Consider the following 22,044-nt stretch of genomic DNA (forward strand, 5'->3'; position numbering starts at 1 on the left):
GGAGCAGAGGGGGCAGATCCGAGGGCATACATTACTCATTTGTTTCAAAAGGCTTTTCCTGATATCTCAGACTGGGACTGGGACTCACAGATCCAGCGTGCACATCGATTACCCTTATTCCAGAGAGATAAGAGCGGGAAATTTCCAAGACCTATTCTGATTTACATTGGCAACTATCTGCTTCGACAAGCCATCTCCTTAAAAGCACGCCCTAATACCCCAGTTACTATTGAGTCAGTCACTTTCTTTGTGAGATCAGATTTAAGTAAACTGTCGCTAGAGAAAAGATGGAAGCTAAAACAATTTATAGATCCGATCAAAGAACTCGGATTTCAAGCTTATCTGCAAGAACCTGCAAAGCTAAAAGTGATAAAAAATGGCCGTTCATATTTTTTTTGGGATGTAGATGAGGTCGAAAAAGCAATTACCTCCTGGAAAACTGGGTAATGATTGAGCTCAAGACTAATGTTAAGTAAATACTGGTGTAATAGGGGTGTTATGTTTCTTTCTTTTTGGTCTTATTGGCCTTATTAGATATATTGAAGTCAATATCTTTTCAGTCTCTCGCCACTCACAAAATTTTCACAGGATATTAATTGATTGCTTATATAACAATGAAGAGGTTAAAACTGAGACAATGAGAAAATGCGTAGTACTGTGTCATATGGACTAACTATAAATACCTGGACTCGGTTAGCGTTCCACCCACCTACTGCCAGGTGAACGGCAGTCAACAGGGAGGGGGGATCCACAGGTAAAAACGGGGTGGGGGGAGGCAGTATCAGAGTGTGGGGTGGGTTAAGGGAAGTAATGGTTTGGGGTAAAAATTGCATCAAAGGACACAAAAATGACAAAGAAAAAATTAAGACGTTTTACAAGGCACTGATTGTGATTATTTTTGGTTACATAGGTAAGGAAATATATAATTTAGAATGCATTTAATAAAGTGCTTAACCTGGAATGTTTCAGGATTAAACAACAAAATTAAGCGCCGCCTTGTCTATGAGGAACTTAGGATGTATAGTCCGCAAATAGCAGTTCTAACTGAAACACATATTGCCTATAAAGACAAACAACTGATCAAACAATTAGGATTTGATCCAATAGTTTGCACGGAATTTCATGCTTCAATTAGGGGAGTAGCCATCTTAAAACATTAAGGACTGAAATGTGAAATAATTAAGACTCTAACCGATAAAGCTGGCAGATGGGCGATAGCGCAGATAAAGTTAGGAAACTTCAAACTTACAATATGTGGAGTTTACGCTTCTAATCAAGATGAGCCTATAATCTTTGACCAAATTAATATGGAACTACTGGGATGGGGGGGAGAGATTATTGTGTTAGGAGATTTTAATTGCATAATGAACTATAAATTGGATATCACAAGAAAAAATGCTTTTCAAAGGATGAGGAAAACTAGAGCTGCAATTGTGGATTTGGCAGCAATTCATCTTTTAAAAGATGTATGGAGATCTTTAAATCCCGATATAGCTGGATACACTTTTTATTCAGCTGCACATAAGGTATGCTCACGCATTGATATGATATGGGCCTCCGGCTTGATTCTTGATAAATGCAAATGTTCAATGGATATATATCCAAGGGTGACGTCTGATCATAACCCGATCTCTATAACATTTACACTTACAACTCAGGAAAAAACGACTCGCTCCTTCTCTTTTCCTCGTTACTTATTTTCTGACGCCATGTTTATAAATCAGCTCAAAGAGCATATAAAAGAATTCATTGATATTAACAGACAATCGAGCTTACCATGGATAGTCTGGGATTCATGTAAAGCTAGCGTACGGGGATTTACCCAACAATACATTTGGCGACAAAACAAAGAACTTCGAACTATAAATCAACAAAGGTTAAACGAAATCAGGGATATTGAACTCCAGATATCTGATGCTATCTGTAACAATGTTTTAAACTTAGAAGATTTAAACTTCAAACTAATTGAGCTTAAAGCAGCAATTAAAAACCTTTTGAGGGACAAAAGCATTAATAAACTTAAAAAATATCATTTAGAACAGTATGAAAATGGAGATAAAAGTGGGAAATTACTGGCTTACAAAGTTGCGGAAGATCGCTCCATTAATATGGTTAAAGAAATTAAAGGGGACAATAATCAATTATTCTGTGATCCAAAATCGATTCTACAACAGTTTGCTTCCTTCTATCAAACTCTTTATACACCGGAAGATGCTATCTTAGATGACTGTATTAATAATTATATTGATGTTAATAAAGTCAATAACTTAGATCCAGATCAATCGGCTCAATTAGAGGCCGAGATCACCCCTTTAGAAATTAGGGGCGCAATTAAATCTCTTGCAATGGGTAAAGCTGTTGGGGAAGATCTTATTCCTTTGGAATTGTATAAATATTGCACTGAAGAAGTATTACCACTATTTGTTGATGTGATTAGTGCTATTGGTAAAGGGCAACAAGCACCCAGATCATGGAATCTAACTCAAATTATTTTCTTTTTGAAAAAAGGTAAAGCACCACAAGAGAGGGGATCTTACAGGCCTATCTCTCTTATTAACAGCGATGCAAAAATCTTTGCCAAAATACTGGCTACTAGATTAGCTCCATATATGTCCCAACTTGTCTCTCCCCAACAACATGGTTTCATCCCAAAGCGTGACACCACAGCACATATTAACATGGCTATATCAGCTTTCGATGCAGCACGGATTAAACACACCCCATTCGGTATGATTTTATTAGACGCTGAAAAAGCATTTGACCGGGTGGGGTGGGGTTTTCTGTGGGCCGCACTACAGGCATTTGGTATTAAAGGAAAACATCTACGATGGATTCAATCTTTATATGATAATCCTATGGGCAAGATCTCATATATGGGAAAATGCTCTTCTTTGTTTTCCATTAAAAGAGGGACAAGGCAAGGGTGCCCTTTATCACCATTACTTTTTGCTCTTGCAATAGAGCCTTTTTTAATTGCTTTACAACGTCAAACACTAATCTGCCCTTTTTTTAATGGATTAGACAAATTAGATATAACTGTATATGCTGACGATATCGCAGTTTTTTCCCCAGATGTCGCTAAAACTATGAAAGGTATTTTAATAGAAGCTGGCATCTATGGCTCAGTTTCTGGTTACAAACTTAATACCACCAAAACTCAAATCGTCATGAATTACCAATCTACCACCCCTGTCCCTGGAATTAGCAATGTAGCCACCTACTTAGGTGTTAAAATATGCTCAGATATTGATTCCATCATAGGACTAAATTACGAACCTTTATTAAAAGAAACTGCCATGCAACTTAAGAAATGGCATAAACTTCCTATCAATATGATTGGTCGAATAAATTTAATAAAAATGAAAATTCTGCCTAAATTCTTGTATTTGTTTCGAACAATCCCTTTGCGGGTCAATAATTCCTTCTTCACCAGACTAGAAGGTATCATTGGCGGTTTTGTATGGGGATATAAAAAAGCCCGGCGTGCTGTATCACTGCTTAAACTTCCCTTTAGTCAAGGAGGACTGCTTTTTCCGGACTTTAAATTTTACTACTGGTCAGCATTTATGACTCGGATTTGCAGTTAGGCAGTTCTGGATAAATGCTTATATTTTCACAAGTTTCTACTAGGATTAGATGTCAATATGTTTTTGTATAGGATGAATGACCCCAACTATTTTAAAAGGGTTAAATTTAAGACCATAAGGGACACTGTGAGTATCTGGCGATCTATTATGGCTAAGTGCAATACATCTCTTTTTCACAGTCAAACACCTTTATGGGGCAATCCCGGCTTTCCTACTATTTTTCATGACACAGCCTGTCAAATGTTTTTAAACTCTGGTATTAGACTTCTGGGGGATTTATATGATCATCTTGGCTTTATGGCATTTGATAAAATGAAACTTTGCTACAACCTACCAGAAATAGCTAGGTTTAAATACTATCAGATTAGAGATTACTTAGTGAAAAAAATAGAACTCACTACAGTCTCAGAATCTGAGATATGGGACTGTATCTATAGGGATGCTGATAAATATATTATAAGTCTGGGTTATAAGCTCTTTTCTGATCTTAAGACCGGTGATGCTACTATTTTAACAGAGAAATGGAATAGGAAACTGGCAATGAGTATTCCTACAGATTTAATTGTCACATCATTTAAAAGCCTAAATACATCAGTCCAATCTTCCAGCTTAAAATTGCAGATGTTTAAAACAATCTGTCAATTATATTATACGCCTGAAAGGATACTTAAATGGGCAACGAACAACACTCATTCAGATAAAACGAAATGCCCTAAATGTGATTTGAGTGGTGCGGACATTGTCCACATGTTTTTTACTTGCCCTCACCTCAAGAAATACTGGGAAGGAATAACTAAGGCTATCACTGAGAGGTTGGAGCAATCTTTCTTATTCTCAAATATTGATGTTTGCGTAGGCGTCAATGGGGGTGAAAGGTTTAAAGATCTGTTGAATATCCTAATCACTTGTGGAAGGTTAATTGTTGCCAGAGCATGGATTCAAAAGAACCCACCAATAGTTTTAGAATGGTGGAGTTTAGTAAAGGAGATCCATAGTATGGAAGCCGCATTTGCAGATTCTAGGGGAGTGCAGGCCAGACGAAAAATCGACAGAATATGGGGGTTATTCATGTCTTAGCAAATATTTTTCAAAATACATGTTTACTCTTAATTTTATGTTTCGCACTGTTTAAATTATGATATATATTTATCTAAATGCAATTATGGAATTCTGTCATATTTCTGTTTCTTTTTTCTTTCGTGAAAAAATGAATTGTTTATTGCCTATGTGATCCTTTGATGCAAATAAAAATATTAAAAAAAAAAAAAAAAGGATATTTACTCTAATAATATGTTTCTCTCATTCCAGATGTTACAATCTAAATTCAATTTACCTACTTCAGATTTTATTAAATATGAACATTTAACTAATTCTATTTTAGATTCATTCTCCCAAGCTATTCCCTCTATTCTTCATACTGATTTATTTACTTATATTCAAACGATTTCATCTAATCCTCACTGTGTTTCTATTTTATATAAAAAACTGTCTAATGCTTTGGGTTCAAATATTGATACGATTGCACAGTTTTGGAACAATGAATTGTCACTTTCATTGTCAAATGATTTGTGGGAAACTATATGGCTTTCTCATATTTCTGGCTGGTTACCTGTTTCTCTGTTTCAAACTAATGCACAAGTTACTACTTGTGTAACGATATATCTGTAAGAGACATTAGTTAGTGATAGATTCCTTACCTTAGAATGTCCCCAGGCGTCAGACTGGATCCGGAAATTTTTGCGTAGCAATAAACCTGCGCGTCGGTAGACGTCATCCGCGGCTCCGTGTCCGTCGTCGTTAGCGCCGGAGTGACGTCGTCGGAGTACTAGACGCCGCCCATGCGCGCTGACGTCAGTTCTGATACACAGCTTTTCCGCGCCAGATACGCAGAGCCATGATAGAACCAACACTGATGCCAAGAAACTAGGGCCCTGAAAGGGAATGACCTTAACCCTAGATATCGGTTCGCAGAACGGGGAGGATGGGTGGGTCGGTAAGGAATCTATCACTAACTAATGTCTCTTACAGATATATCGTTACACAAGTAGTAACTTGTGCATCTGAAAGAGACACGTTAGTGATAGATTCCTTACCTTAGAATAGATACCCCAGCAATACCAACCCCGGTGGTGGGTCTGCGAACCAATAATCACACCAGAAAGTCCTGGAGGACGGAACGGCCAAAGAAGCCATCCCTCCGGACTTGACTGTCCAGGCAGTAGTGTCGTGCGAACGTGTGCAACGAGGCCTGTCAAATGTCCTGCAATGGCACCCCCCGGCCCAGAGCAGGAGTAGTCGCCATGGCCCGAGTGGAATGAGCCCTCAATCCAACAGGGGGCTCCTTCCTAGCCATGGAGTAACATGCCTGAATACACAAGATGATCCACCGGGAAATGGTCCGCTTGTGTACCGCTTTCCCCTTCTTAGTGCCCACGTAACCAACAAAGAGTTGGTCATCCACCCGGAACTGGCGTGTGCGATCCAAGTAGAATGAAAGCGCACGTTTTGGGTGCAGACGGTGGAGCCGCTCTTCCTCTTTAGAGGGATGCGGAGGCGGAAAGAAGGTTGGCAGGGTGATGGACTGCCCGATGTGGAAGGCTGTGACAACCTTGGGCAGGAAAGATGGCTTGGTACGCAACACAACCTTGTCCGGATGGACAGAAAGGAAAGGTGGAGTACAAGAAAGTGCCTGGAGCTCACTCACTCTCCTGGCAGAGGTGATGGCAACCAGGAAAGCAGTCTTCAGAGTTAGAAGGCGAAGAGGACAGTTGTGAAGTGGCTCAAAGGGAGCGCACATCAGGAAAGTAAGAACAAGGTTCAAGTCCCACTGGGGCATCACGAAGGGAACAGGAGGGAACATGTGTGTGATGCCCTTAAGAAATCTATTTATAATAGGGGACTTGAACAGAGAAGGCTGATCAGGTAGCCTTAAGAAGGCGGAAAGGGCAGAAAGGTACCCCTTGATAGTGCCTAGAGCAGATCCCTGCTGGGCAAGAGAACGAAGAAAGAGGAGAACCTCAGAAAGGGGGCAGAGAGTGGGTCCACAGCCTTTGCCCTGCACCATGCCACAAATGTGTTCCACCTGCAGGCGTATACCGACTTTGTGGAGGGATGACTGGCTGCCAGAATGACATTACAGACTTCGGGAGGCAAGTCAAATGGCCTCAACTTTCGCTGCTCAATCTCCAAGCTTGTAGGTGGAGGCTGGACAGGTTCGGGTGGAGGACCGTCCCCTGCTGCTGCGACAGAAGGTCCTCCCGAAGAGGCAGACGAATCGGGGGATCGACTGACATGCTGAGTAGCTCGGGATACCAGTATCTTCGTGCCCAGTCCGGAGCCACAAGGATAACCCGGGCCCGGTCGCGCCTGATCTTCTTCAGTACTCTGGGCAGAAGTGGTATAGGCGGAAAGGCGTACAATAGACCGCAACTCCACTCGCGACGAAAAGCGTCTCCGAGCGAGCGCCGTCTTGGAAATTCCAACGCGCAGAACTGATGACATTGCGCGTTCTCTTCGGTGGCGAATAGATCTAACCAAGGCTCTCCCCATTGCTGAAAGAGGCCTTGCGCCACGTCCGAGCTCAGACGCCATTCGTGATCCATCATGCACCGACGGCTGAGTTCGTCCGCTCTGGGATTCAGAGAACCTGCCAGGTGTTGAACTACCAGGGTCACGCCCTGACGTTCCAGCCACTGCCAGAGGCGCAGAGCCTCCTGGCATAGGGTCCACGACCCCACCCCGCCCTGTTTGTTGCAGTACCACATGGCGGTGGTGTTGTCCGTAAACACATGCACTACACTCCCCCAGACAGAGGGGAGGAATGCCTTCAGTGCTAGACGAATCGCCCATAACTCCAACAGGTTGATGTGGAGCCGGGCCTCCGCCGGAGACCAGAGTCCCCTGATCTCCGCCTCTCCCATGTGGCCACCCCAGCCCTGGAGGGACGCGTCCGTCACAACTACGTGCTCCGGGTGGGGTAGGGAGAGGGATCTGCCACTGACCCAATCGCGGTCCGTGAGCCGCCACTCCAACTGTCTTGCAGTGCCCTCCGAGATCAAGACATGGTCGGACAAGTTGCCCTGATGCTGGGCCCACTGAAATTTCAGGTCCCACTGCAGAGCCCGCATCCGCCACCGGGCGTGACGCACCAGAAGGATGCAGGAGGCCATCAGTCCCAGAAGCCGCAGCGTCAACCTGACCGAGACTCGGGATAAAGGCTGGAAGAGTGGAACCAGAGCATGAATATCCCGAACCCGCTGTTCGGGAGGGTAAACCCGAAACTTCGCCGAGTCCAGAACCGCTCCGATAAAGAGGAGCTTCTGAGAGGGACACAGCTGCGACTTCGGCACATTGATGGAGAACCCCAGCAAGTGCAGGAGGTCGGCCGTAGTCTGGAGGTGGCTGACGACTGTCTGGGGCGAGCCCGCCTTCAACAACCAGTTGTCGAGGTAGGGGAAGACTGACACCCCTAACCTGCGCAGATGAGCTGCGACCATCACCTTCGTGAAAACACCCGTGGGGCGCTGGTAAGGCCGAAGGGGAGCACGGTAAAGTGCTCGTGGCCTACCGTGAACCGCAGGTAACGCCGGTGGGCCGGCAAGACGGGGATGTGAAAATAAGCGTCCTGCAAGTCCAACGCTACCATCCAGTCTCCGGGGTCCAGGGAAGCTAAGACCTGAGCCAAAGTCAGCATCTTGAACTTCTCTTGTCGGAGGAAGCCTTTGACGTTCCGTAGGTCCAAGATAGGGGGCAGGCCCCCCTTGCCCTTCTTGGGCACCAGAAAGTAGTGGGAGTAACATCCACACCCTACTTCTGGCCCAGGAACGCGCTCGATGGCCCCCTTGGCCAAGAGGGCCATGACTTCCTCTTGCAGAAGTTGCAAGTGATCCCCCGACACGCGGTGGAATTGCGGTGGCATGGCTGGAGGGGTCGCCTCGAAGGGGAGGGAGTAGCCCCTTCGGACGATTTGCAGCACCCACCTGTCCGATGTGACAGTGCGCCAGAGGGAGTGGTGATGGCGAACCTTGCCTCCCACAGGCGTCACATGGGCCTGAAAACTCGGAAGGTTTTGAGGCAGGTGCTGCGGAGGGAGGTGTGGACTGGCCTCGCCGCTGACCCCGACCGCCGCCACGGCGGTTTCCACGGCCACCACCGCGCTGCTGGGCATTCTGCGGTGCGTGGCTGGCAGCACGTGTGGGGACACCCCTTCCGTGGCCACGAAAGGAGCGAAAGGCACCCGAGTGCTGGCGCGTGGCCGAAAGGCCTAAGGACTTGGCCGTAGCCCTGGAGTCCTTAAAGCGCTCCAGCGCATGGTCTGCCTTGTCGCCAAAAAGGCGACGGCCATCGAACGGCATGTCCAGAAGAGTGGCATGGACATCGGCTGAAAAATTGGCGGACCTCAACCAGGCGTGGCGTCTAACCGCCACCGTCGTTGCCATTGCCCTGCCCAGTGAGTCCGTGGTATCCAGCTCACACCGGATAGAGTATCGTGCCGCATCTCGACCCTCCACAAGGGCTTGGGCGAGTTTAGCCCGGACCTCCTCCGGGCATTGTGGCAGCACGTCCGCAACCGTGTCCCACAGGGTGTGGGTGTAGTGGCCCAAGAGACACGCGGTATTGACAGACCGCAGTCCCAAACTCAGGGACGAGAACACCTTCTTTCCGAACTGTTCATATCTCTTGGATTCCCGATCGGGCGGGGCCATCGGGAATGCGGTCTGGGAAGTGGAGGCTGGATAACCAGGCTCTCGGCGGTGGGATGGGTGGACAAAAAGCAAGGGTCACCCGGAGCCGGGCGGTAGCGTCTGGCCACGTTCCTATCCACAGGCGGACCCGTGGCGGGCTTGGACCAAGTGCCCACAAGAACGTCACATAAGGCTTCATTAAACGGCTGCAGAGGCTCACTGGAGCTTGCCTGCGGTTTAAGAACCTCAGTGAGGAGGTAAGTCCTCACGGCCGCAACGGGGAGCTCAAGGCCCAAGGCCTTGGCTGCCCTCGTCAACACTATGCTATAGCAGCCCCCTCCTCCGTAGCCACAGTGGGAGGGGAGACAAATCCAGTGTCTGGCGAGGTGTCAATACCACTGGCCTCCCCAAGCTCATATGTCCAGTCCTCTTGAGACTGGCACTCCTGTGCCAGAGGGTCCTCAGACCCCTCCCAATCACCTCCGTCACCAGTCTCCTGTAACCCAGGGTCAACAGACTGGACCTCCTCATGGAAATAAAAATCTTCAAAGGCCGTCTGGAGCGGCGCCCAAGGGCGCCGTTCCGGCGCCAGAGTCGGACCGAAGGGAAGATTGGGGACGGCGTCCACAATGGGCGCCGGGGGCGACACCCTCGGGGCCGGCGCCGGTGAGGTCGACCGGCGACGACCCGGATCCGGAAGCGGATCCGGTGAGGCCCTGCGGCGCCGGGACCGAAGTCGCCGGCGGCGCCGGGGCCGAAGCACCCGGCGGCGGCGGGGCCGAAGCGCCCGACCCGCTAGGGCCTCCAGCCGGGACCGCTGGGCCCGGAGGCGCCGCGGGACCCGGCTGAGGAGGGAGGGACCTCATGGCCATGAGGTACCGCTCGACCTCCTCCGGCGTTGCGCCGTGCCCAGGGACCCGAAGGTGTGGGGCAGGCGGCGACGCTTGCGACTCTCTTGGAGCCACGTGGGCGGTGTCGCCCGAACCCCCGGCCGCATCGTGCGAGCTTCGGGGTGGGTCGGAGGAGCGATGATGCCGCTCCGACCTCTCATGCCTCTTACCTGAGGACTTGGATCCCGACAACCGATGTCCACTCCCGGAGCTGCGGGGACTCCGACCCCGCGACCGGTCCCTCGACCTCCCGTGGGACCGGGACCTGGAATGGCGGGGGGCCGACTGCCGGAGCTCGAGCCGCTTGCGGGACCGCTCCCGCCTAGCCTTCGACGTCAGGGCCCGGCAGTCGGAGCAGGTGCGGTCGTCGTGGTCGAGGCCTAAGCACTTCAGGCACCGGCGATGGGGGTCCGTGACCGACATTAGTCGGTCGCACTTCGAACAGGGCTTGAACCCGGGCATCCCTACCGGCACCGATAGAGTCGAAGACTCAAGAAAGAAATGATCAAAAAAGATCAAAAAGTTTAGTCAAAAAATGACTAGGGGTAGAGCTTCTCCGGATGTGCGCTAGCTGGCGCGGAAAAAAGAAGAACTGACGTCAGAGCGCATGGGCGGCGTCTAGTACTCCGACGACGTCATTCCGGCGCTAACGACGCCGACAACGGACGCGGAGCCGCGGACGACGCCTACCGACGCGCAGGGGTATTGCTACGCAAAAATTTCCGGATCCAGTCTGACGCCTGGGGATATTCTAAGGTAAGGAATCTATCACTAACGTGTCTCTTTCAGATTCTTATATTTTGTTTAATTGTTTATGGACACCATTACGTTTATATAAAGCTAAAATCCTTCAATCTGATTTATGTTGGAATTGCAAATTACATTCTGGTTCATTGCAACATATGCTTTTTACTTGTCCTTTGCTATCTACATTTTGGTCAGAAGTGTGGGACATTGTTAAAAAAATTCTTCATATTCAAGAAGATTTATCTAATAAATTGTTAATCTGCAAAGCTGTACTCTTATCACAGGATTTAAATGTACTTGAATGCAAACTCTTTAATTTCCTACTGTCTTCTGCGTTAAAATCAATTACATTTTGTTGGAAAGATGTTTCAAAGTTATCAGTTCATGCATGGTGGTCATGGGTTATTTTTACACGAAGAGGGGCACAATTATCTTTATCTGGGGTCTGTCAAAATTCTATTTCTTATCAATTATTTTGGACTCCTATTGATGTATACTAATCTCATTAATTTTAATACTTGCTTTTTTCTATGTTGTTATACTTATGTATATATTGTTCTTATATAAGTAGCTCATTTAATTCTCTATTAACTATATAGTATTCTATGTTTCCCTTCCCTCTCCCCTTTTATTAGTTTTCATTGCATATTTCTATCTACATATTTTGACATGCAATTTTCATGTATGTCTTGCTTCTTATACTGAAAACCTCAATAAAATATTTTGAACAAAAAAAAAATTACAACAATGCAATGCTAGTGTCATAATAAAGACAGTGACAGTGTTTGTGGATAAAAAAAAAAAAGAAATTATTTTAACTGGCGGACTTATTCCCCCAATCAATTGATGTCCCCTATGTAAGTTTGCATCCTGATTATGACCCTGTTTTAAATAATCTAAGCCCCGGGGTCGAAACGTAGACTAAAATAACATATGTGGACTGTTTTTAAAAAAAATGATGGTGGATATCGACACTTGCTCAGTGGGTTTTGGTCTCTAACACTCTATTGTCCCGTTCAGCCACATGTATATATTTGTGTACATAGCACGTATGCACTTTCTGCACTTATAGTCACTTGCATTGCGCAGTCACCCCCTTTTTTGGAGCACCTTATGTTTTTTAGAGAAAAAAAATGTGCTACTCCACGTTGTAATACATTGAAACAAAAGTTTTCTAACCAGAGAAGTAGCAAATTAAATAAATATATAACTGAGTTATTTGTGTTAGAGGTGTTTGTACCCCTTCTTGCCACTTCGATGTGGAAGTCATGGGCTACACTTCCCCCATAGGGTCCACCTTTTTGCTATTAATTATCCAGCCCAGGCCCCTGGATTACCCCTTTTGTTTCAGTGGTGTTTAGGAGGGACATTCGGTGGATTTTGTGATGACTGGCCCTGTTTCATCAATCTCTGCTGCTTTTGATGCTCATGGTATGGCTTTAACTGGAATCACTCTGCCAGGTGACCCGGCCTGTGGCAATAGTAGCACTAACTAGGGTTTGGTTGCTGCCAGCCTCCTTGACCTCTACTGCCATAAACATTGAAAACGTCACTCTGTGTATTCTTTTATTCCTCTGAGCAAAAGAGCAGGAGTGTGTGAGCAAAACGGTTTAGGAGTGTTACCACGGTTCCTGTGGGAACAGGGTTGTCATGTTCGGTGGTTGCCAGAACTGTTTGGTCCCTGTCTGGGTTTAGGGGTGCTTATGGTGGCACTGTGAACCAGCTGGTCCAAGGGACAACATGTTCAGTGGGGGTGCACGGAATCAGTCTGACACCACCCTTAAGTCAATGTCGCCGACAAATGCACAGTTCCTTATGAGTGCAAACTACACAACACCACAAGCAATAACCAGGTAGGTGTACTAACCTGTGCAGTCACGCCTAAGGCCTACACTGTATACCTAATATACCTTGCGTAATATATTTTTTAAACTAATTACATATATTCACGTTGCTTTCTATCACTGGCATGAACCTCTTAGCATTAGAAACACGTTACTATTTCTCTAGAGCACCGACCAGGATTCAAATCAGTGACCGGCCGCTTACACGGACAGACAACTCTAGTAATCCCATGAACCAACCAAGCTTTCCCACAGATACATTTAAGTAACATTTATTTTTCATTTAAGGTTTGTGAACTACATTTTATATGTTGTTACCTGTAGGTGAAAGAACAACAAAATAGAGACTATTTTGTTCTTTTCAGCCTCGTCTCTGACCCTGCCAGCACTCGCCGACTCCGCCCCACTGTAGTCAAAATCATAGCTCCCATAATTTCTTAATGCACTTCAGCCCAGCACTGACACAGTTCTGCCAGTTAAGTACTGCCAATGTACGAGTTACACGATATTCAAGAAAGAGTTAATATTTTTTGTAGGTCATTACAAGCACTGGTGTAAAACCAAGATGAAAAGACTCACCTTTCCATGTTTTTAAATATATTGCATTTTTCATCTTTTGTTGTAAGCTGGAATGCAAGGGCTGCATGATGACTTTCTAACACTGCTGTATCATTATATAAGATCGCCAGCTCACTTCCTGCATTGCAAAGGAATGAGTTTGTTCTACCCGGGTGGTCCACGTCGTGAACTGTTGCAGCAATCAGTGCGGCAACCTCATCAATCTGATCCAAACATTCCTGAAAGGAGAAAGAATCTCTTACAATGCAAAGCCAAAATGAAATTCAAAATAATTATAGTCATTACAAACGTGTAACGTCTAACATGTATTATTAATAATACTGCAACATTTCAAAGTTAATTTAAAAACTAGATTTAGATCATCATGCTGAAAACTTTACATTTTGGTTTCAATAGATTTGACAGCATTGAACGAAGGGATGTCACCTGTTCCAGCGACAGAGGTACACCTCCAAGCAATTACACCGCCATGTCGGAAAGAAACACATTAATATTTAACAATAATACAAGGGCACAATTCCTAACAAACATAGAAATGGCGGAACTAACTAAGTTAGGCCTTGTGCAAGTGTAAGTGTAAGAATGACTCCACCTGTCATATCACATCCGACCTTCAGGGTGCGCCCCAAGAAGCGAGAGAAATGGGAGTAACCCTGGGGAGAGGGAGGCAGGAACTCCACCCCCCAATATTTATTGTCTATAGGGTAAAATGTACAAGGTGGGTGACTGGCCTAGTCGGCACTTTAGAAATTATGCAAGACTGTTTCACTGTCATGCAGAACGAAATGACGAAACTGTGACAGAGGTCCAGGGCAGACTGTGGCTATAATCTTAGCACTGACAGGCCCCTTTCAAAATTGACACAACATAATGGATCTGTGATAACAACTCTATGAGTCAAACAAAAGAAATTTACATAATTGTGTCTCGTCTACTAGCAACAGACTTCGTTTATAAACAAGCATTTGCAATGCAATCAGTCTTCCCTTTGGGACCTTATATGTATTTAGCTATGCAGCAAATTAGCCTGGGTGCTGAAATATCTACTGTTCTTTAACATGAAGGGAAAGTAGGCACCAAACCTCGTGACACGCCAGGTATGGTAACAAATGGAAAGAAATATTGCCTTTCAGCTGGAAAAGGTATAGTCCAAAGCTCTGTTTTTAATATAAAATCAGGGCCTTCAGTGGTCATATCACTGAAAATAGAAAATTTGAAACAAAGATTATTGTCTACGGGTGCTTCTAGAAGACAATTTCTATGGACTGGAATGTAGAAAATGCTAAAATGATTCTGGTATTTTACTGACCTCTGCTGGTCGTTTTCTATCAAGACTGTTAAATAGAGGCAGTTGAACAGAAAAAAAGTCGCTAAGCGGAAACAGACAAGTTCTGGGGCTGATCTCCAGAGCCCAAAAAGTACATACACATATAGGTATATACTAAAGTATATACAAGAGGTCTCGAATGCTCGACCTAAAAAGATAGGATTCAATCAGGCAGCCTATCATCTGAATCAATTTTAAGGAGCGAGTGGCAATGGAACCCATCTATTAGTGTGTGTACACGCATGTGAGAAACTGAATGTTTGTGTAGAGGTGAGTTTGTGTGCGCGAGGGAGTGCACAAGTATTCTATTGGGTTTTCTTCTAAAGCGCATATATCACCCCAACAGGGGTCTCTCAGTGCTATAGTCTTGGAAAACGAGGCAGAATCTGTGAGGCCTGCACAAATACCATGACTACATTTGTCCTTCACTGGGAACCAAACACCCAATTGTAGCGCCTGACTCTCAGAGGGTAGCGTTGCAGAGCAGTCCGAGGCTTACTCAAGGGAGGTGGTGTGGGCTAGTAATCGCCATTTGCAAGTGCGCAGAAATAACACTCAATAATTGATTGTCCAGTCTGTACTTTGCTTTATAAAAGTAAGAGTACATTTATTAAACACACACACTACTCAATACTATGCACCAATTTACAAATATACATAAGCTGTTGGAATTACTTTGTGACATTGCATAAAATCTCCACCACTCTAGCAATGGGGGGCGGTGTCTAGTACCACCACTTCCATGTATGCACATCATCTTGCCCCTAATGCAGCTAGTGGATCTTAACCTGGAGCAAGGGCCCTGCGCACTGGCACCATCCCAGTGGCGACCCACCCCAGTACTTCAACCAGCATTTAAAATAGGTAACCCTGCCTTGGTGACACACAACCCTGACCGAGCATTTCCTACAAATCATAAGGTATGCACCGCTTTATCTTAAGGGCTAACAGTCTGGGTTTTTCACCTTAGCGCAGCAGCAAGAATACATGTTTAAGCATCCCTTTACAGTGACAGTCTTCATAACATTTGGATATCATTAGAATGCATTGCAATTACAACCCCTAAATGCATCACAGATAAAATCACAGGTTTGAGTAAATACAGTCAGACACCCTTGCAGGAACGTCTAGCCACTTAAATCCACTTTGCTTATGACTCCACATTCACCATGTACTTCACATTAGACCCATGAACTTATAATAATATAATATTAATACAGAAGTTTGTATAGCGCGAACAGCTACCTCACAAGGAGGTGTCCCGGCGCTCAGTAAACAACACGATGAGCTGCATAGTAACAAAACAAATAAAAAGTAAATTTTACTGATTAAAAAGCCATGTCTTTAGCTGTTTCCTAAAGACAGGCTCAGAGATAGCATTACGAATAGAAAGCGGCAGAGTGTTCCATAATTTAGCAGATCGTGCAGAGAAAGCTCTTCCACCAAGGCGAACCTTGGCGAAACGGGGGACAGAGATCAAGTTCAGAGCATTCGACCGCAGAGGCCGTACCTGCCTGTAACTAAGGAATCTAGCTTTAAGATAATTTGGGCACTTACCCTGCAGAGCCCGATAGGTCAGTGTCAAAGCTTTAAAATCAATCCTGGATGCCACAGGCAGCCAGTGAAGACTGCGCATATGCGGGGAGATATGATGTCTATAAGGAATGTGTTTAATCAATCTTGCCGCCGCATTCTGCACTAACTGAAGTCGCTGAATCACATACTTAGGCAAACCAAGATAGAGTCCATTGGCGTCGTCCAGCCTTGATGTTACAGTGGCATGGACTACTAATTTGCGACAATCTTCCGGCAGAAGATCCAAGAACTTTCGAAGGTTTCTAAGTTTATTGAAGCAACTCGCCGCAATTTGATGAATATGGGCAGAGAAGGAGAGGTCAGCGTCCCATCTCACGGCCAAATTTTTGGCACTAGTACTAGGGGATGGCGGAGGCCCCATTTCAGTGGGCCACCAAAGATCAGGCGAGGGCACCGGCCCCTTTCCAAAGAAAATTACTTCAGTTTTCCCTGCGTTCAATTTCAATTTCAATGTATTCGAGTTCATCCAAATGGCAATGTCTCGAAGACAGCCCTTGAAATTACTAAAGGCCTCAGGTGTCAGCTCTTGATAAGAAAAAAACAACTGTGTGTCATCCGCGTATGATATCGCTTTGACACCCCAGTTGGCTATCAAAGTGAAAAGGGGGGCTAGGTACACATTAAAGAGCAGGGGCTCAAAGCAGAGCCCTGGGGAACCCCACACTACAAAGGTTTAGGTGTGGATGAAAACGGGCGTAAGGCGACCTTCTGTGAGCGGGCGGGATGTGCTCCTATTTGTGAATATTATAGCAGCTGCTCTTCCGCTGAGACAGGGAGAGCCGCAATCTGTGCCTCCGGCCACTTTGACTGCCTGTTGGAGGGCCCGTACCCACCCGGATCCTCAGGTGAGTAAGACGGCTCAGGGAGCCCACCCCTGGCCACTTATGCAGAGTCTACAGGGCCCGGTCCCACCTGGGACCCTGGCACCGCTTCTTTTCCTCCTCTTCCTCTTCCAATGCAGGGCCCGGTCCCACCCGGGCCCTCCGCAACCTTAGCACTTCTGGTGGTGGGGGCAGCCCGGGGAGCCCACCCCCGGCTGCTCTGGCTGACTCCCGCCCGGCCCGCACTCTTGTGAGCAGCCACGGGAGCCAGAGCTGGTCTCCGAGTCCGCCCGCTCTGGCGGGCAGACGCCGCGGCTGCCGCCGGACTGGCAAGTCTTCGGGGGAGTGGCATTCCCCCCGCCTCCCTCCAGCCTTGGGGCCCGGGGATGGGGTCCTGGGCCTCCTCCATTACTTTGGGGCCCGGGGATGGGGTCCCGAGCCCCCGGACATCTTCCGGGGGGGGGGGGCGTGATGGCGCTTCCCCGCATCCTGGCACCTCAGGCCCGGGGATGGGGTCCCGGGCCCCTCTTCCTCTCGATGAGGTTGCGCGTCGGCACTCCCTGGCCATCCTTCTCGCGGGGTTGCCCGATGGCGCTCCCTCGCCTACATCGTCAGTGGGGGCCAGAGTAGGCTCCTGTCCCCCATGCAGGGCACCTTCACCTTTACTTCTCCTTGGGGGCAGCCCCCAGGACCTGACCCACCCCAGGGGCATCTCTGAGACTGACGGCGGAGCCCCACGCTCTTCGTCGGTCTTCTTAGGGGTCAAAGGTTGCCTACCTTCCGGGACCATATCTCAGCACCTGGAGGTCCGATCTGCCCCATTTTCGCGTATTCTTGCTCCTGAGGGTGCCCCTCCAGCCACTGGGAGCACTCTCCGTCGATTTCCAGATCTCCAAGAGGGTGCATTATGCAGGGAGAGGTCTTCTCTGGCTCCCTGCACCAGCCTTTCGCCTGGCTCTCCTCCTGGGCCTCTCTTATCCCTGCGCTGAGGTTCCTGCTTCTGTGCACCGGTCCTGGGATCTTCTTCTGGTGCTGTTAGGGCCCTGGGAGGCAGTCAGGGGGTACCTCCTTCCAACTGCCCATTGCCAGGCTCCAGCACCTTTCGCCTCCGCAGACCACACCCCAGAGAGAGCTTCTCTTCCTGTGCAAGTACTTTTTAAAAGTTGAGTAGGGGGCTGGCAGGAAGTCTCTGTGTGTCCTATCAAACAGCGACACATCACTTCCCTGCCCCTGCTCCCTCCTTCTTGTCCAGCCTCTGGGTTTGTTCAAACATGGCGTCGTCCAGTGCCTCTGGCCACATGGCCTCTGAAACCTCAACTCCTTCCCCCCTCACTGCCTTTACCGTGGTTCCGCTGAATGCCTGGCACCCAGCGACAGCGGTTGATGGATTGGTCTGTAGCTCCACCTATCTCCCTTCCTTGGAGGGAAGATCTTCGCTCAGGGAAGAAAGGGCATTAATTTAACCTGCCAGGGCCAGACCCCAGGCAGGGACTCAGAGAAATATGAAATTTCTGGACGACCCAAAAGCAGTAAAATATGACTTTGGACCCTGCAGAATACTTATTTTCACCTACACTACAATGTACTTTAGTGCGTTTCTGGAATCTGTAGGCCTTGTGGAAGTCATTCTAGCCATGGACCCCACATCCCCATAGGGGAATAAGGAAGGGAAAAACACAGTAAAACACACTGACTTGCCTTGGCATGTTTCTTTCCTGTGTATAAAGCCTATTCCATGTCATCACCCAATTCTGCATAAGTCCTGCCACATCATTCAATTTGTACCTGCTCCTAGACTGCACACACTATGAATCTCCCCTGCGCAGCCCCCCAACACGTGTGCACACGCATGTACACATGTGTCTGCATGTAACCAGCCCGGAGCCCCATACTCCAGCTGCTGCGCGGCGGCCTAGTCAAGCCAGGGGGACACCAGTAAAATCTCCATGCAGTCTCCTTCATTATGAGTTCACTGTGGATGAGTCCCAGATTATGAGGGTCCCCCACAGTAAAATTTCAACAATTAGGTGCTCAAAAAGTGGAAAATCCAGGCGGCCCCTAGTGTCAGAACCACCTTCTAACATATAGCAACTCCAAAGTTGTAAAAGCCCTGAATAGAAGAGTGTCAAAATTCTAAAACTAAAAGAGCCAGGTCTTCAAAGATTTTTTAAATTGTTTAAGATCAGTACATGCTCGCAAATGCAAAGGAAGCGGACTCCAGTGCTGGAAGCCTAAATGTGAGAATGAGCGCCCACCATACCTGGTGGTGCAAATACGCCAAGGAGGTAGTAAGAGTTTCCCACTTGATCTTAAACACCGAGAGGGGGCATATCACTGCAGTTTATCTTGCAGATAGGGCGGCCCACTTCCATACAGAGCTTTATGGATCAAGCAGAGGAGTTTGAACACAGTCCGTGTTTTTTTAAAGATCAGCCAGTGAAGGGTTCTGAGAATGGGTACTGAGGGCGAGCAGGGCGGAAGAAGCCTAATTAGCCATAGCGCAGTGTTTTGAACCACCTGGAGTTTGGAAAACAATTCTTCATTCATGGCACCCATTAAATTGTCGGAATCTTTTAAAAACTTGTTGCAAACGCTGCTATTTCAAACTATTGGAATCGTTTAAAACTTTTAAAACCTGCTAACTGTACCTTGCACTTACTTGTGATTTGCACTGTCATTGACTTGCGCCCAGCGCTCCCCCTTACAGATTATTCTGTGGACTATTTGCACACAAGTATTTGGTTGCGTGGACATAGATTCAAGATGCAAAAATACTTTGATGTTTATTTTAATGTGATCGCGTTGCTCAGGGAATTCAGAGTTAAAATATCGAGTGGTTTTGAATAACTATACAAGATAGCGCCTTAAATAGGGAAAGGAAACCGAGGGTGGGTAATTCTTAAAGCATTCAGGTTAATGAAGTCTTATGATGAGAGCATTATATAAGAACACACATATTGAGCGCTTGTTGAAATCTAATTTAAGTGGCAGTGCATCGTAGATTGGGAGAGTTTAATTCCGGTCCGCACTTTAGGTAAAGCACCACAATACGAAAACAGAACTCCTGGGGGAGGGAGGGGTGAGAAATAACAGTGAAAGCTGAGAATGGTATAAAGCCGTTAATACTGAATGGACAGGAACGGGGGCACACCGCAGATAAACCGTGAGATGGTACTGGAAAGCTTTGAAAAAAATGTGAAAAGCGAACTTCAATAATGTTTTTATATTTCAAGAGTTTTTAAGGAAAAGTTTACAGATATAATACAAATACAGTACAGTAGTGATGCGGGGGCACATACAGATGAGTTGATGGATTCTCGTGGATGACCGGCAGCGTTTCGTTTTGTTGCTGATGCTGGTAAGTGTCGTATATGTAGGCCCGAAGAGTGAAGAAGAGAAGAAAAAGAGGGGGGGTCAAATCGCTGTTGACCTTGGCATGTCGTTACAATGGTGTGCAGCCTGTTGTCAGTCTAGGGGTGTTTGTCCAATTCTAAATGTTTGTCCAAGGCGCCCCACATCTCACTTCTAGCTGTGTGGTTGGTTGAGTATTTTGCTGTGATGTTGTCCGCGCCTCTCAGAAAGGTCACCCAGTTTATCCATCTCTTAAAGGTGGCTTTACTAGTGCATTTCCAGTTCGCTAGGATTGTTTTAACCGCCGCTGTGAGTAGAAGGTCTACCAGTTCTCTGTTGTCCCTGCATTCTAGGTTTGGAGCCATGAATGTGGTGGCTATTCCAATAGTCATTGAACACTTGTCATGATAAGCGAGGTTCCGGGTTTTATTCTTTGGTTGCTTAAGTTGGAATTTAGATAAAAAGAAGGGTTTAGGGGTAAATTGGGGGTTGTTACGTACTTTAAAGTTTCCTCAAAGGCTGCTATTCACAATTTGTGAACATGTAAGTAACTTTTACTGTTTAGCTTTCATTATATATATATATATATATATATATATATATTCACTGAAAAAACCATAGGTTATAGACCATATATAGTTAGGAATTAGCATTTACAAAACCTTATTTTACTCACACAAAACCATTGAAATTCCATATATAGTTAGTTGTACTAACTATATATCGCGCACCCTCAATCCACTGCTGATGATGTCACATATTACATCATTCATGACATGGTCAGTGACATCACTGATGACATCTCAAATGACATCACTGATGACATCACTGATGACAACATCCAGTGACTGTATGTTTCTGTAAAGTTAAAATATGTCTTATATATTGAAGAATGAGTGGATGTATAAGTGTCTGGATGATGTATTTAGTAGGTGCATGACTGACTGTATAAGTGAGTGATTAAATGTGTCTCACTGAGTGCATGGGTTAGTGACTAAACTGTTTTAAATTGTGCATCATTGTGTCTGTTGTTTTGTAATCTGATGCATGTGTTGATCATTAGCTATATGACTAACTATATGGGTTATTGATTAGTTGGCCAAGTATTTGTATGGGAGACTGAGTGTGTGTGTGGGTGTTTGGGAGGTGTATGACTCTGTGCATAGATGTGTGAGCAGTTGATTCACTAGATGTATGGGTTCAAAAGTGCATGTGGAAACAGCTGTATGGGCGGTTTACTGTGTGCATGAGTGTATTGGTGAGTGAATGGATATCTCAGTGCTACATGTCAAAGTAAGTACATATGTAAAACACAGTACATGTGGTAGTTGACATATATAAATAACTGTGCATAAGAGCCAGTGAATGTGTGAGTGGCTGTATGGATTATTGTGAACTTGTATCAGGGATTGTATAACAGAGTAAATATGTGTTATTATATGTTTCAATAAGTAAGGTGTGCTTAACTATATAGTTGAGGAAATGGAGGTGTGATTGATTCTTTGCAAGACTGACTAGGTGTGTGAGTAACTCCATGGATGAGTGACAGTCTGTGAGTGTCTGTTTACACTGAGTGTATCTAAGGTTATATTAGAGTCTGAAGAGGTTCATCGTATCA

At 46.1% G+C, this 22,044-nt stretch overlaps 1 protein-coding gene across 2 annotated transcripts in view; it reads right to left on the minus strand.

The window, feature by feature from the left end:
- The window catches only part of PDE8A (phosphodiesterase 8A), a 2,294,608-nt gene that overhangs the window by 163,484 nt on the left and 2,109,080 nt on the right, over positions 1-22,044 (minus strand). For both annotated transcript variants that reach the window (XM_078684749.1, XM_078684748.1), the window contains exon 18: positions 13,332-13,549. In XM_078684749.1, coding sequence (XP_078540875.1) covers positions 13,332-13,549 — 218 coding nt within the window. The remainder of the gene's footprint in view (positions 1-13,331; positions 13,550-22,044) is intronic.

This window comes from Lissotriton helveticus, chromosome 3_2, assembly GCF_964261635.1.
Source record: "Lissotriton helveticus chromosome 3_2, aLisHel1.1, whole genome shotgun sequence".
NCBI lineage: Eukaryota > Metazoa > Chordata > Amphibia > Caudata > Salamandridae > Lissotriton > Lissotriton helveticus.